Genomic DNA, 13,821 nt, shown 5'->3' with positions numbered 1-13,821 from the left:
ATGCTGGGCTCACTGTTGTTCACCATTCATGTAAATGATTTGAGCTCAGGAATCAGAAATACAGTATTAAAATTTACAGATGACAAATCGAGGATATAATTAACGCTGAGCAGACCTGACAAAAAAACAAGACGACATTAATAAACTTGCAGAATGGACTTTAAATGACAAATGAATTTCAATATAGATAAGTGTGAGGCGCTACGTTTTCATAGCAGGCATAAGGAGGCCATAAAAGTGGGCCATGGAAAATATGAATTTAAATGGGGTTGAGACACAAAGAGATGGAAAGGTACAGATAAACAACTCATTATAAGCAGCAATGCAGGCTAACAAAGTCATCAAAAGTGCAAAAAAAAGCACTGGGGTTCATTACTTGAGCAAAAAATTCAAAAGCAGAGAAGTTACAGCAAATTCATATAGAACTTTGGTTATAGTACAGTGTTTACAGTTCTAGTCTTTTCATCAGGCTGGGGGTCTTTTCTTGAAAGAGAGGTTAAAAACTGACCCGGTTGTATTTAAAATTAAGAAGGGTTCAACATGTAGAGAGGACATTTCCACTTGTGGGCCAAAAACTAGGGGAACTTAAATGCAAGATAGTCATTAATAAAAGACCAAACAAATTTTGGGTAAACTTCTCTGTCTACAGAATGGTGGGAATGTGGAACGAATTACCACATGGAGAGTTTCTGAGGGTCAGCTCACTAGGCACATGAGGAGAAAAGAAATCTAAGAGTTTGTTGATATGGTGAGATGAAGTAAACAAGTGGGAGGAGGTTCATGTGAAGCACTAGCACCTAGGTAGTCCAAATGACCTGTTTCTGTGCTATACTTTCTATGCAATTCTATGCAACTGTATTTCCAACATGGGTCACTGGTCAAATCTCCCCAAAACCAGGAGCACCAAAATTACCAAACTCATCAGACAGGAGATTGAATGTTGTATGAACAAGCTATGCCATCAGGAGAACTCCATTCTGTGCCATCAGGAGAATCTATATTCAGGCAGATATTTTGTTGCAAATATGTTTGACAAATCAATTACTGTATATCAAAACTTGTGTGATGTTTTATTAATTTAAGCCTGTCCTGTCAAGTTCCGTGCTGAAAACATACCTTGCCTTCACCATGCAGATAAAATGACAGAAACAAACCACTGTTCAAAGAAGAACAACATGTGTATTGATTATAAACTCATTGGAATTTATAATTTTGCTGGAAGATCACCAAGTTGGAAATAAAAATATTACTATGTGACATTTAAAGAAGGGGCCATAACTCATTGGCGATATTACTACAGATATATTTTAGCAGTTTCCACATCTCCTTGGTAATGTCTACTCGAGAAGCACGACAGCATTTTGCGCACGACCCCTTAAAATAGCATTCTGAAAGTTTGAATGGAGCACACAGTAGCAATGGTAGAAGTAAGAATGTCACTAGGAGAAACAGGCATTGGCTGCATAGTTGCTAGAAATAGATTAGCTCAGATTAGATTATATCATCATCTCTCACTTGGTAGTTTATGATGACAGATTTATCAGCTAGCATGTCGTGGTTCAAGGTAAATCAAACATTTAGCCCCTTCAGTGTCAGAGTTTACAATAAAATCTATAGTTCATACCTGAACGTTCATATTTTTGAAAATAAATAATAAAATGCAGCTTGACGTAAGAAATTTTTCATGGAAAAATCTATGATTCAAGAATTTGACAATGGTAGATTGATAGACTTTCAGACTGGACCTAATCTTAGGGAATAAGTGTCAGTGGGGGAGCATTTCGGGGATAGTGGCCATAACTCTAAGATTTAAGGTAGTTTTGGAAAAGGACAAAGATGGACCGGAAATAAAGGTCCTGAATTGGGGGAAGGCTGATTTCAATATGATCAGACAGGAACTGGCCAAAGTGGACTGGGAGCAGCTACTTGTAGGAAAGTCTACATCAGACCAGTGGGAGTTATTCAAAAAGGAAGTAGTGAGAGTTCAGGGCCAACATGTTCCCATAAAGGTGAAGGGTAGGACCAACAAGTCCAGGGAACCTTGGACTGTCAAGGAATATAGAGGATTGGATAAAATAAGATTGAAAAAAAGGAGGGTTATGGCAGATACGGAGGACTGAAAACAGTGGAAGCCCGAGAGGAGTTTAGAAAGTGTAGGGCGGTACTTAAAAAAAAAGCAATTAGGAGAGCGAAGAAGGGGCATGAAAAAATACTGCTGGGCAAGATAGGGGAAGATCCTAAGGCATTTTATAAATATATTAAGGACAAGAGGATAACCAGGGAAAGAGTAGGGCCAATTAGGGACCAAAGTGGCAATCTGTGCATGGAGCTGGAGGACATGGGTGAGGTTTTAAATGGTTACTTTTCATCTATGTTCACCATGGAGAAGGACGATGTAGGTGTAGAAATCAGGGAGGACGACTGCGATATACTTGAACAAATTAGCATTGAAATTAGCATATTAGCAGTTTTAGCAGGCTTAAAAGTGGATAAATCCCCAGGCCCATATGCAATGTATCCCAGGAGGCTGTGTGAGGCAAGGGAGGAGATTGCAGGGGCTCTGACAGGAGAGGTGCCAGAGGACTGGAGGACAGCGAATGTGGTACCATTATTCAAGAAGGATAGTAGAGATAAACCAGGTAATTACATGCCAGTCAGTCTAACATCAGTGGTAGGGAAACTATTGGAAAAAATTGAGGGACAGGATTAATCTCCACTTGGAGAGACAGGGGTTAATCAGGGATAGTCAACATGGTTTTTTTCAGGGAAAGATCATGTTTAACAAAGTTGATTGAATTTTTTGAGGAGGTGACTAGTTGTGTAGATGAGGGTAGTGTAGTTGATGTAGTCTACATGGACTTCAGTAAGGCTTTTGACAAGGTCCCGAATGGGAGAATGTCAAGAAGGTAAGAGCCCATGGGATCCAAAGCAATTTGGCAAATTGGATCCAAAATTGGTTTAGTGGCAGGAAGCAGAGAGTGATCGTCGAAGGTTGTTTTTGTGATTGGATGTGACGTGTGGGGTAGCGCAGGGATAAGTAGTATGATCAGAAAGTTTGCAAGTGACACGAAAAGTGGTGGTGTCGTAAATAATGAGGAGGAAAGCCTTAGATTACAGGATGATATAGATGACTGGTAAGATGGGCAAAGCTGTGACAAATGAAATTGAACCTTGAGAAGTATGAGGTGATGCATTTTCGAAGGACTAACACAGCAAGGGAATACACAATGAATGGTACGACCCTAGGAGGTACAGAGGATCAGAGAGACATGGTGTACATGTCCATAGAGCTCTGAAGGCAGCAGCACAGGTAGATAAGGTGCTTAAGAAGGCATATGGGATACTTATATTCTATGCATTGGCTAATAAAGGCAAGAGCAGGGAGGTTATGTTGGAGCTGCATAAAATGCTAGTTAGGCCACAGCTGGAATAGTGTGTGCAGTTCTGGTTTCCACACTGTAAGAAAGATGTGATTTCACTGGAGAGGGTGCAGAGGAAATTCACTAGGATGTTGCCTGGGTTGGAGCATTTCAGCTATGAAAAGAGACTGGATAGGCTAGGGCTGGTTTCCTTAGAGCCTCTGCTGATAGAGGTATACAAAATTATGAGGGGCATAGATAGGAAGAAACTTTTCCCCTTAGCAGGGGTGTCATTAACCAGGGGGCATAGTTTTAAGGTAAGGGGCAGGAGGTTTAGAGGGGATTTGAGGATTTTCTTTTCACCCAGAGGGTGGTTGGAATCTGGAACACACTGCCTGAGGGCATGATAGAGGCAGGAACCCTCACAACATTTAAAAAGTATTTAGATGAGCACTTGAAACTCCATAGCGTACAGGGCTATGAGCTAAGTGCTGGAAAATTGAATGAGAATAGATAGATGCTTGAAAGCCAGCATGGACACAATGGGCTGAAGAGCCTGTTTCTGTGCTGTGTAACTCTATGACTCTAAATATGGCGTTTTTCATGACATCAGGATCGTAGCTAGAAGACTGATGATAACGAAGTTTGATAACCAAAGTGTTTTAAAGTCAGAGGTACTTTTAAAGTGTATTACTGTTGCAATATAGGAAGCTCAGCATCCAATTTGCACACAGCAAGCTCCCATAAACAGAAATGTGGTAATGATCACATAATCTGTTTTATGATATTGAATGAGGGATAAATGTTAGCCAGAACACCAGGGATAACTCCCATGGTCTTCTTTCAAATGGTGACACGGGATCCTTTATAATCGACCCAATTGAGCAGAGTCGGTTACATGTCTTATCTGAAAGATTAAACAATTTGACAGTGCAGCATTCCCTCAGTACTGCACCAAGTGGCAGCCTATATTTTTGTGCCCTGTTTCTGGAGTTGGATCTGAACCCATAATCTTTTGATTCAGAGGCAAGGATGCTAACAACTGAGGCGTGGCTGACACCATAAGCAAGATCAGTTTAAAAAGATTAAGCATGAGGAATTATGCTGTGGGATAATGGTATTTGAATAGTTAATGCATTTGTATGGAATTCTTCTGCCTGCTATTTTAGTGAAGGTGTTAGCCCATTTACATTCAGCAGGTGAATGATCATTCTAAAATAGCATGAGGAATTTTAGACAAATGCTTCTGTCTTCACATGCTATTAACCCATAGTGAAATTCAAAGTCCTTTGGCAGTAAACATAAATTCTTGTTGGATTGCTTGTGCCAAAACACTATGTGTAAGGGCAGATTTTCTTTGGTGTCCTGTCCCCACACGATATGGAGAGTTTTAACATGTGTGCATGTTTAACACATGTGTACTACAAGACAAAACTATATACTTCCTGAAAGAGGGAAAGAAATTGAAAGCCGCAGTACTTCAATTCAACTTTGCCATCTACTTGCAGTTGGCTGCAGAGTAATATTGGCAGAGTACCTGGTATAAGGTACCTGGAGATGAGAGGAAGGAAGAAAATAACTCAAATAAAAATATATTGCAGTATACTTCTAGAAGTTGAAGACAATGTAAATTTAAGTATTGATTCAGACCTAATTCAGATAAATACATTGCTGAATTCAAACATTTCCTCTTGAGAGCAAGCAGGATTAGGATTTTACAGTGAATGAAATTTTAATCTTATAATTAAATCCGTTAAATAAATCTAAGCTTTGCATTGCAGTTGTTTGACTTAGAAACTTTTATGCTAGGGTAAACTGTTCAAGAAGGAACTTTCTGAATTGCAGTAATCCATATGAACAAAATATGGTTTAACCCATTTTTAGATTTACAAAAAGTCAAATTACACGAGTCCTGAAACTCTCCACTGTAACTAGTGCAGTACAATTGACAGGATAAATTTTTAGACAAATTAAGTGCTTAGCTGAGATTCATGCCATAGAATATCAGGGAACTGTCATACAAAGCTGCATCACTGTGGAACACAATTATTATTACATATCTGAAGTTTAAAAAAGAACACGCAATTTGTATAGCAGCAAACGTCATGCAACATATTCTGCACAAGATGACAATACCGCAGTGATAATACTCAAACAGATGACATTAATAAAAGCAGACAAAAATATTGCTTTTCAAGTGTTCTAAAAACTAAACAAGCTGCTTTCTGGATGTGGGTAGAATTTTGACCACATAATATTCTTAATTACCACTTGTCTCTTTGAATTTTACACAAAATTATATAAGTGGGTTTTTAGTGAAGCTCAAAAGATGACTAGCTTGACCAAACTACTGACCTAATTATACTACATAAGCAGTCAAAATATCAAATAGATTATCCACAAACAATAACTGATAATAACCATGAGGAATGAAGCTCAATGAGCAAGTCTAGGGCCAATTTTCAGATGACTGAGTGTTCCGAAACTGATGATCTCATAATCACAATTCTTTTATATTTTTGGCCAAACATCACAAACACATTACAGTTACATATTGTGCCACTGGATTAAATGTTTACAAGCTTAACTGACAAACAGCATTTCTTTTGTTATTATATAATTTATGGAGCCTATAAATGGTTCAAGTCCCAAACCTTTAGCAGCACATAGTGCTGTAGGAGAGGAAAGGCAGTTTGAGTGGTGTTTGCAGAGCAGCACTGGGAGAAATAGACATTAACTTCACTTTTGCTGGAATAGCCCAGATGAGATTAGAACATCATCTGTACTTACATTAACATTTAACAATGCGTTCATCGTGAAAAGTAAATTAATCCTTTAGATTAATTAGCGTCACAGACTTAACAAAAGTAGAATCATAGAATGGTTATAACAAAAAATGAAGCCACTTGGCCTATCGAGTGATGTCGTTTCTCTAAAAAGAATACATGTAGCTCAAATATATATGCCTTTACAGTGAATTAATAATGGGAGAGAAGGGGTTCACAGCATACCATTTGATTTTTCTATTAAAATCCAGAAGTCAAAATATTAGAATAGTCCATTTAGGCCCCTTGAGCCTCTTCCACTGTTCAATTAGATCATAGCTGATCTCCATCTTAACTCCATCCATCCTGCTTGGTTTCCTAATATTCTTATCAAATAAAAATCTATCAAAATAAAAACAAAAATCTATCAACTTTAGTTTTGAAATTTTCAATTGACCTAGCCTGAACAGTTGTTTGGAGGGTGGCAGGAGTTTAAGAGTTCCAGATTTCCAGTACCCTTTGTGTGAGGAAATGTTTCCTGAAATCATCCCAAATGACCTACCTCTAATTTTAAGGTTATGTACCCTTGTTCTTAACTCTCCTACCATAGAAAATAGTATCAAATTATTTAATCACCTTAAAGAACTCAACTAGATCACCTCTTATCTTCAATGATTACATCAAAATCGTGAATTTGTATCTCACCAAAATAATGCATTTCCCCATTTTCATATTGGCAGTTTCAACGAGTAATATCATTCATTGAACAGGTGATGCAAGAAGCGGAGCTATTACATCTGCAATCATTTAATTGAGAACAAGGAAGCAACATAAATTTAACAATATGTTTCAGAGATTACTTGTTACAATTTGAAGGTGGTCAAGCACAACTCTTCTTTAAAATTGTTCAATTTTAAAAACTTTCAAAACTATAGTTGAATTCCTCAACTGGTTGTTGCAATTTTCAACTTACACAAATATATGTTATGACCAATATTCTACACATTTCTCCAATTTTACTTTATGTATCTGGAAAATGACAAACATAAAGTATACTTGTTACCGCAAATGCATGGCCATAGAAAAAAAAAAATGTTTGACAAGAGAAGCATTGTTCTACGGACAAGAAGTGAAGATATCCATCCCTACTTTGAGGCCCATAGTGCAAAATAGCCTGAACAGCCAATGTGTAAGAGTTTAGCAATGCATATTTTGAAGGCTGCAAAGAAAGATCAGTTCTTTGGAGATTTATTTCAGTAATAGAGTGAGGCAAGTTTAGAGACCAGTATAACAGTCAAAAATGCGTCATTTTTAGCCTCAGACTTGGTGGGGGGCAAATTGGGATATAATTATTGAGTCATCACTTTTAGATGGGGGAAATTCAGCAAAAAAAACTTGGAATGTTTTCTAAGTCTCTATTGGCTCATTAAGTTGTTATATAGTGAAACTGTTAGAATAATTGTAGGTTTGAGGAAGATTACTTACTACCTTTAATTTCAAAAACTTTCAAATGTTAAATCACATACATTTCATTTGGTTTCAAATTAATCATGCTTAGAGTAACTTTAAGTTTGTCAGGGCATAGGTCACCTACACAATATAATAACTCACCTCGAAGCTGCTATATCCACTTTTGTTCTGGCAATTGCTGCTGCTCGATGTGCTCCTTCTGTCGCTCTCCCTACTTTTTCTTGAATTTTGCTGGTTCTGATGGGTATAAGGTGCTTTTTCTTTCCTCGGACTAAAATGTTATTTTTATATTTTCCTTCTTCTTTTGTGCCATCTGGAAAAGTCGTACATCCATAACCATTCCTCTGATTATTCAACCACTCACCCTCGTACTTCATACCATTTGAGCGCTCACTTACACCAAACCCACTGCGTTTATCATTTTTCCATTCTCCCATATATGATTCAGTTGTGGTAGCATCGACATGGTCTTCCACTGGTAAATATTCAGAATCACCTTCTCCAAAACTGATTGTCGAATTGGCATCACTATTTGCTGAACTTATTCTACTCATTGATGCTTCACTCCGAGCAGAGCTACGTTTGCTAGCCAAAGATGACTTGGATTCAGACCTTTTGAGCTTTAGATTTCCCAGGAGTGATCCTCTTCTGAAAAAGCCCTTTTTCTTACCAGTCATTAATTCTGTATCACTGTGAAATGTAAGGACAAAACCACCTCTTGTGCCAGCTGGACTATCTGCAGATATATCGTGTAGAATTGTGCCATTGCTCTGTTCACTTCGAAGGGATGCTAGGGAAGTGCGGAGGGGTGAGCGGATAACTGTGGCCATACCAAATGGCACACTCTGGCGTACACCATATCCATGACGCATTCCTCCGGCCCACTGTCCTTGGTAGGTTCCTTCAGAACATGGATTAAAAATGAATTACAATGTGCGCTTAACTTAAACTTTAAATATCCAACACACATATTTAAATCAACATCTGGGCCATGTTTTATGATAATTCAGTTGTTATTGCCCCTTCAAAAAAAAAAGTATATTCAGCAACTATTTGCAGTTTTTCAGTTTTTAGTGAATACATCAGACTGGAATTTGAAACCAGGAGTTATATGCCAACTTTTAGTGTCTTGTTTGATAAAATGTTTATGCACAACTACATTGATAAATAATTTTCTCATCCTTAATATCTTTTGTTTGTAAAGTCAATACCGAATCTCACAAATAGAATCAAGCATTTTCAGTATCTACCAAATCTATTATAACTCCATATTTTACTACGTGGACAACATGGATTTGTGGCAAACAATTCAATTAGGTGTCACAATCCTGCTTTTGTTGTAATGTCATTACCAGGTTTGCTTATTGAATGCCGATACTAATAAGTGAGAGACACGTTCATAGATAAGGGATGATATATAAAAAAGTGAAAATTGTAATGTGGGCTGGTGATTTTGCCATTTATCTGCCAAGTATATGGAACAATCTATGTTATCAATTTCTGCTACCTGGAAATTCAACACTTGGTCACATTCTTAGACTGTGCCACAAAGAGGTATCTGTCAGAGAAATCAGACTGTTGCTATGAATGGACAAAGGATGTAACAAGATATTATGCAATTGTGTGGTGGTGTGAGGAACTAAGAGCCAGTAGAAAAGCTCGATTGGAGTTCTACAATCCAGGCAACCTCAACTGTGCAGACTTTGTGCAGCTAAGCTATCATTTTAGCTTCATCTGTGTAATGAGCCACTCAGGTGGCTCAGGCATATCTGCGTCTTACAAAATTTTAGCGCATACCAAAGGTGAAGCTAATACTGTGCCTTTCACAGATACTATGTAAAAGCCTGTGGCATTTTAAAAATTTGGGAATCAATGTAAAAGTTTACTTAAAGCCACGAGTATATATAGACTAATCCTCATAGGATTTTGCAAAGCTATTAATTATACTCAAAGATCACAGAATTGTTACAGCGCAGAGGGAGGCCATTCTGCCCATCATGTCTGCAATGGCTCTCAATGAGCATTCCACCTAGTGCCATTCTCCTGCCTTCTCCCCATAACCCTGCACATTGTTTCTTTTCAAATAATTATCTAATTCCCTCTTGAATGCCTCAGCTGAATTCATAAAATTAACTAACACATTAGAGTTGAAGGGGACTGGAAAACTCCAGAAAATATAATTTTGAACAATTCACCTCCGGCTTTTCATAAATAAAAACTGGCTTTTTCACTTTGGAACATTCAAGTATGGTACTTAAGTAAGTATACAAGGCCCTCCAATATCTTTCACCCTAACTTGGTCAAAATACTTGGTGAATTTTGAAAGCATGAGGACAATATAGTTAATAGTACCAAATTAGAACCTAAAAAGAGGTGGTCCCCTTTTACCAGTTCTTGAGGATCACAAAGCCATCAAATTCAGCCCCAGCTTTGCAACAAGAAAGTTATTTAGATCAGAAACACTCAATGTACATTGACTAGAACAGAATTAAATGGAGATGAAACTCAGTGAATCTTAGTGTTCAATGTTTGATAGCTAAACATTGTCTGAAACAGCTACCATTTAACAATTTTTTCTTTCTTTCATTTCTCAGTGCATTGCGTTTTGCTGTGGAGAGATTTTCATCGAAGCAAAATTTTGGAAACCTATCAAAGTTAAAGCACCATCCGATCAAAACTGCATCCAGGGAACCTGATGAGTTGCCAAGGTTGTATAAGTAGTTCAGTTTCTTTGGACCCTCCTATTCTTGTATTCACTGGACTGTAAAATGATCCATAACATTGTTACTGATCTTTGTGTGACTGATCCAATGATTTATGCCAGTTAGTTGGACCAGTTGTAGTTAGTCATTTTATTCATAGAATTGGTCAGTTTGTTACTTAATAAAAGATACATCCTGAATTTCCAGATATGAAATGCCACTTCATATCAAAACTCCATAATTTATCAAATTAATCCTTTAATTTCTGCAAAATTAGATAAGATTAATTTTGTTATATATCATTTTACATTGTAGAATATTCTGTAGCTGCATTGAGCTCTCTAATTCTAATCTATAACATTCAGATGTGCTACAAAATACAGTGAAAGCTGATAACATCTCCAAATAATGAAAGGCTCTACCTCACAAACATCTTTGTCAACTCCTCCTCAGCCTCCGATTTGTCACACCGCTTGTCCAACATCCAGTGCTGGAAAAGCAAGCATTTCTTCCAATTAATCTGAAGCCATTGCCTTTAGCCCCATCGCCAACTCGACTTCCTAGCCACCAACGTCATCTCCCTCCCTGGCCAATGTCTGAGACTGAACCAGACAGTTTGTAACCATAGTGTCCTATTTTCTCCATCACCAAGACAGGCTCCTCCCACCTTCAAGCAATTGCCCATCTGTACACTTGCCTCAGTCTGTTAGCTCTAGATTGATTATTCCATAGTTCTCCTGGCTGGCATCCCACCTTACACCCACCATAACTTGAGCTCATCCAAAATTCTGCTACCATATCCATAATTAAGCCAAGAAACATTCACCCATTCTGCAGCGTTTGCTGATCTACATTAGCCTCAGGTCCAACAACACGGATTAAAATTCTCACTTGGTTTGAAATCCTTCCACTGCCTTAGCCCTCCTATCTCCGTAATCTCCATCAGCCCTGTGACCCTCTGAGATCTCAGAGCCACTCCAAATCTGGCCTTTTGGGCATCTCTGGTTTTCATCACTCCAAAATTGATGGCCATGCCTTCAGCTACCTAGGTCCTATGCTCTGGGCTTCCCTCCCTAAGCTTCTCTGCCTCTCCGTTAAGGTAGTCCTTAAAGCCTACTCTTTGACCAAACTTTTGGCCATCTGTCCAAGTATCTCAGGTGGCTTGGTGTCAAATTTGTTTGACAATACTCATAGTAAAACTCCCCAAGGTGCTTCATAAGTTTTTGTTGACTACTTCTGAATAATCAAATTAAATTTTGCATCCTATTTATGTGTAACATAGGGTTGAATTTCACACAGCAGGAGGGATCCCTTTCCCTGGCATAAAAGTGAGGGGCAAACCCAGTTGCACTTGGCCAGCTCAACCCACAGCCATTTAACAGTCGTCAAGCCTTTAATTGGCTTGAGGCGGGTATTTTAGTCCCATTGGAGAGGAAGATCCATCTCTAAAAGCTGCCAGCCAATCAAATGGACGGTAACTCTGTTGTCCTGGCAGCACCACCAGGAGCGGTGGTTTCTGGTGGAACTGCAGCCAGTCCTCAAAGACAAGCAGCACAGAGCTCAGGCTTACAGGCAAGTCTTATTAGAGTCAGGCAGGTGCTGAGACCCCAGACTTACCTGGCAATGGGGTAGGAGGCTGGAATTGACATGGCTGTGGAAGAGACCAGGATTGACATGGCTGGGTAGGGGAAATGTTGGGCTGAGGTGACATAACTTGGGAGAGGTCCTCCAATGGGCTACAGGGTGCCAGAACAGAAGGCCACCATCCTCCCCACTCCCAACCCAGCCACAAGGTTTTACTGGGTGGCCTGGGCACTTGGCACCGGCCTGCCCCACCACAGGTAAAATCCCAGCAGCAATAGGAAAAATTGGCCACTTAAGGGCCTCAACTGGGCATGGCATGGTGATGTGGCAGCCAATTTTACACCCCCCCCCCCTCCCTTAGCTTGCTAAGCTGCCCTTGTGGGAGTGTAAAATTCCAGCCATTGTGATATTTTCAGGCAGGAGACCAATGATCCATTGGGCCCACCTATCCAAAGCACTCCCATGGTGCATTTCCAATAACCTTGAATCCCATAAGAGCATGTTTAGTTTTTTTTTGAAATTGGTCAGTTGCTTTTCCACCACTGGTGCTGGGAAACTGTTCTGGACATTAACCAGCTTCTTAGGGGGAAAAAAAGCTCGGTCTGCTTTTCTACTTTCTCTTGTTGTTTGTTAATCATACTTATGATCCCTCATACTTAAATTCTGCACATGGCACAAAAGCTTACTGGGATCTAAGTTGTCCAAGCCTGCCATAACTCTGTATTGTTAATTAGCTATAAAAACTTGGAAGGAACTCCCTGCTCTGCCAGTCCACATCGTGGAACCTATAATTCTTTGAGGCACCTGGCTGCTGTTGCAGTCAAAGCGACGATGAAAGCTCAACAACCTGAAAAGTTAACTGTTTCTCTCTCCAAAGATGCTGCCTTACCCACCGAGTACTTCCAGCATTTTCTGCTTTTGTTATAGGTCACTAGGATTTGGGAGAATAGCTTAAGCCGTTATTCCTACGATTTTGTGCGCAAGTACGTGTCTGTGTTTAACAGTGTGCATGTGTATCTGTGTAGCAGGTGGAATGATTGGCTTGCTTCTCACACTTGTGACAGGGTTCCTAGTGTGTGGAGTCACAGAAAATCAATGAGGAATTCAAATCAGACGACTCTTGCATATGCTAAACAGTTGGTTACAATGTTACATTGACAAAGGCCTGGGAGTAGGAACCCATCTATGTCCTGTTAGCTGAGGAATATTGTCCAACATCTAGTCAATAGAAAAGAAATGAACTAACATCATGGAGAAAATAGAAAGGGCAACTTAAGTTTTCATATGAATTCAAGTGGAAGAAAAATTAAGTTTAGCTATCTCGGTGGTGGCATTCTTGCTGCTGAGTCAGAAGAACATGGGTCCAAGTGCCTCTCTAGAGACTTGTGCACACAATTTGGGCAGGTGCTTCGGTGTAGTAGTGCAGCACTCCTTCATTGTCGGAGATGCTGTCATTCGAATGAGATGCTAAACTGAGGTCCCATCTGACCTCTTAAGTGGACATTGAATATCTCCCAGCACTATTCAAAGATGTTTTCCCTGGGGGCCTGGCCAACACTTATTCCTCAACCAACATCACTAAAATAAATGATCTGGTCATTACCATATTGTTATTTGTGGAACCTTGTGCACAAATTGGCTGCTGTGCTTCCTTATGTTAAACAGTGGCTACACTTCAAAAACATTTAATCAGCTATGAAAAGTGGTTTGGGATATCCTGAGCCCATGAAAGGTGCTGTATAAATGCAAATTTCTTTTAAACACGCACATGATTTTATGATATTTGGCTGCCTCACTATGAAATTATGATTAGAAATTTTAACAGGGTTTCAGAATGGACAACAAAGTCTTTGGATGATGTCAATAAGTCACGATCAGCTCCATAAACATCACTTAAGTATAGGGATTAATGGGTGTGATCTTATAGCCATTACGGAGACA

The 13,821-nt window shown here is 39.2% G+C and overlaps 1 protein-coding gene across 8 annotated transcripts in view; it reads right to left on the bottom strand.

Moving 5' to 3' along the window:
* The window catches only part of LOC121279052 (junctophilin-1-like), a 181,194-nt gene that overhangs the window by 147,923 nt on the left and 19,450 nt on the right, over positions 1–13,821 (bottom strand). For all 8 annotated transcript variants that reach the window (XM_041189872.1, XM_041189874.1, XM_041189875.1 and 5 more), the window contains exon 2: positions 7,736–8,495. In XM_041189872.1, coding sequence (XP_041045806.1) covers positions 7,736–8,495 — 760 coding nt within the window. The remainder of the gene's footprint in view (positions 1–7,735; positions 8,496–13,821) is intronic.

This window comes from Carcharodon carcharias, chromosome 6 (assembly GCF_017639515.1).
Source record: "Carcharodon carcharias isolate sCarCar2 chromosome 6, sCarCar2.pri, whole genome shotgun sequence".
Taxonomy (NCBI): Eukaryota; Metazoa; Chordata; class Chondrichthyes; order Lamniformes; family Lamnidae; genus Carcharodon; species Carcharodon carcharias.
Note: the sequence above shows the minus strand (reverse complement) of the source record. Positions and strands in the feature narration are given on the sequence as shown.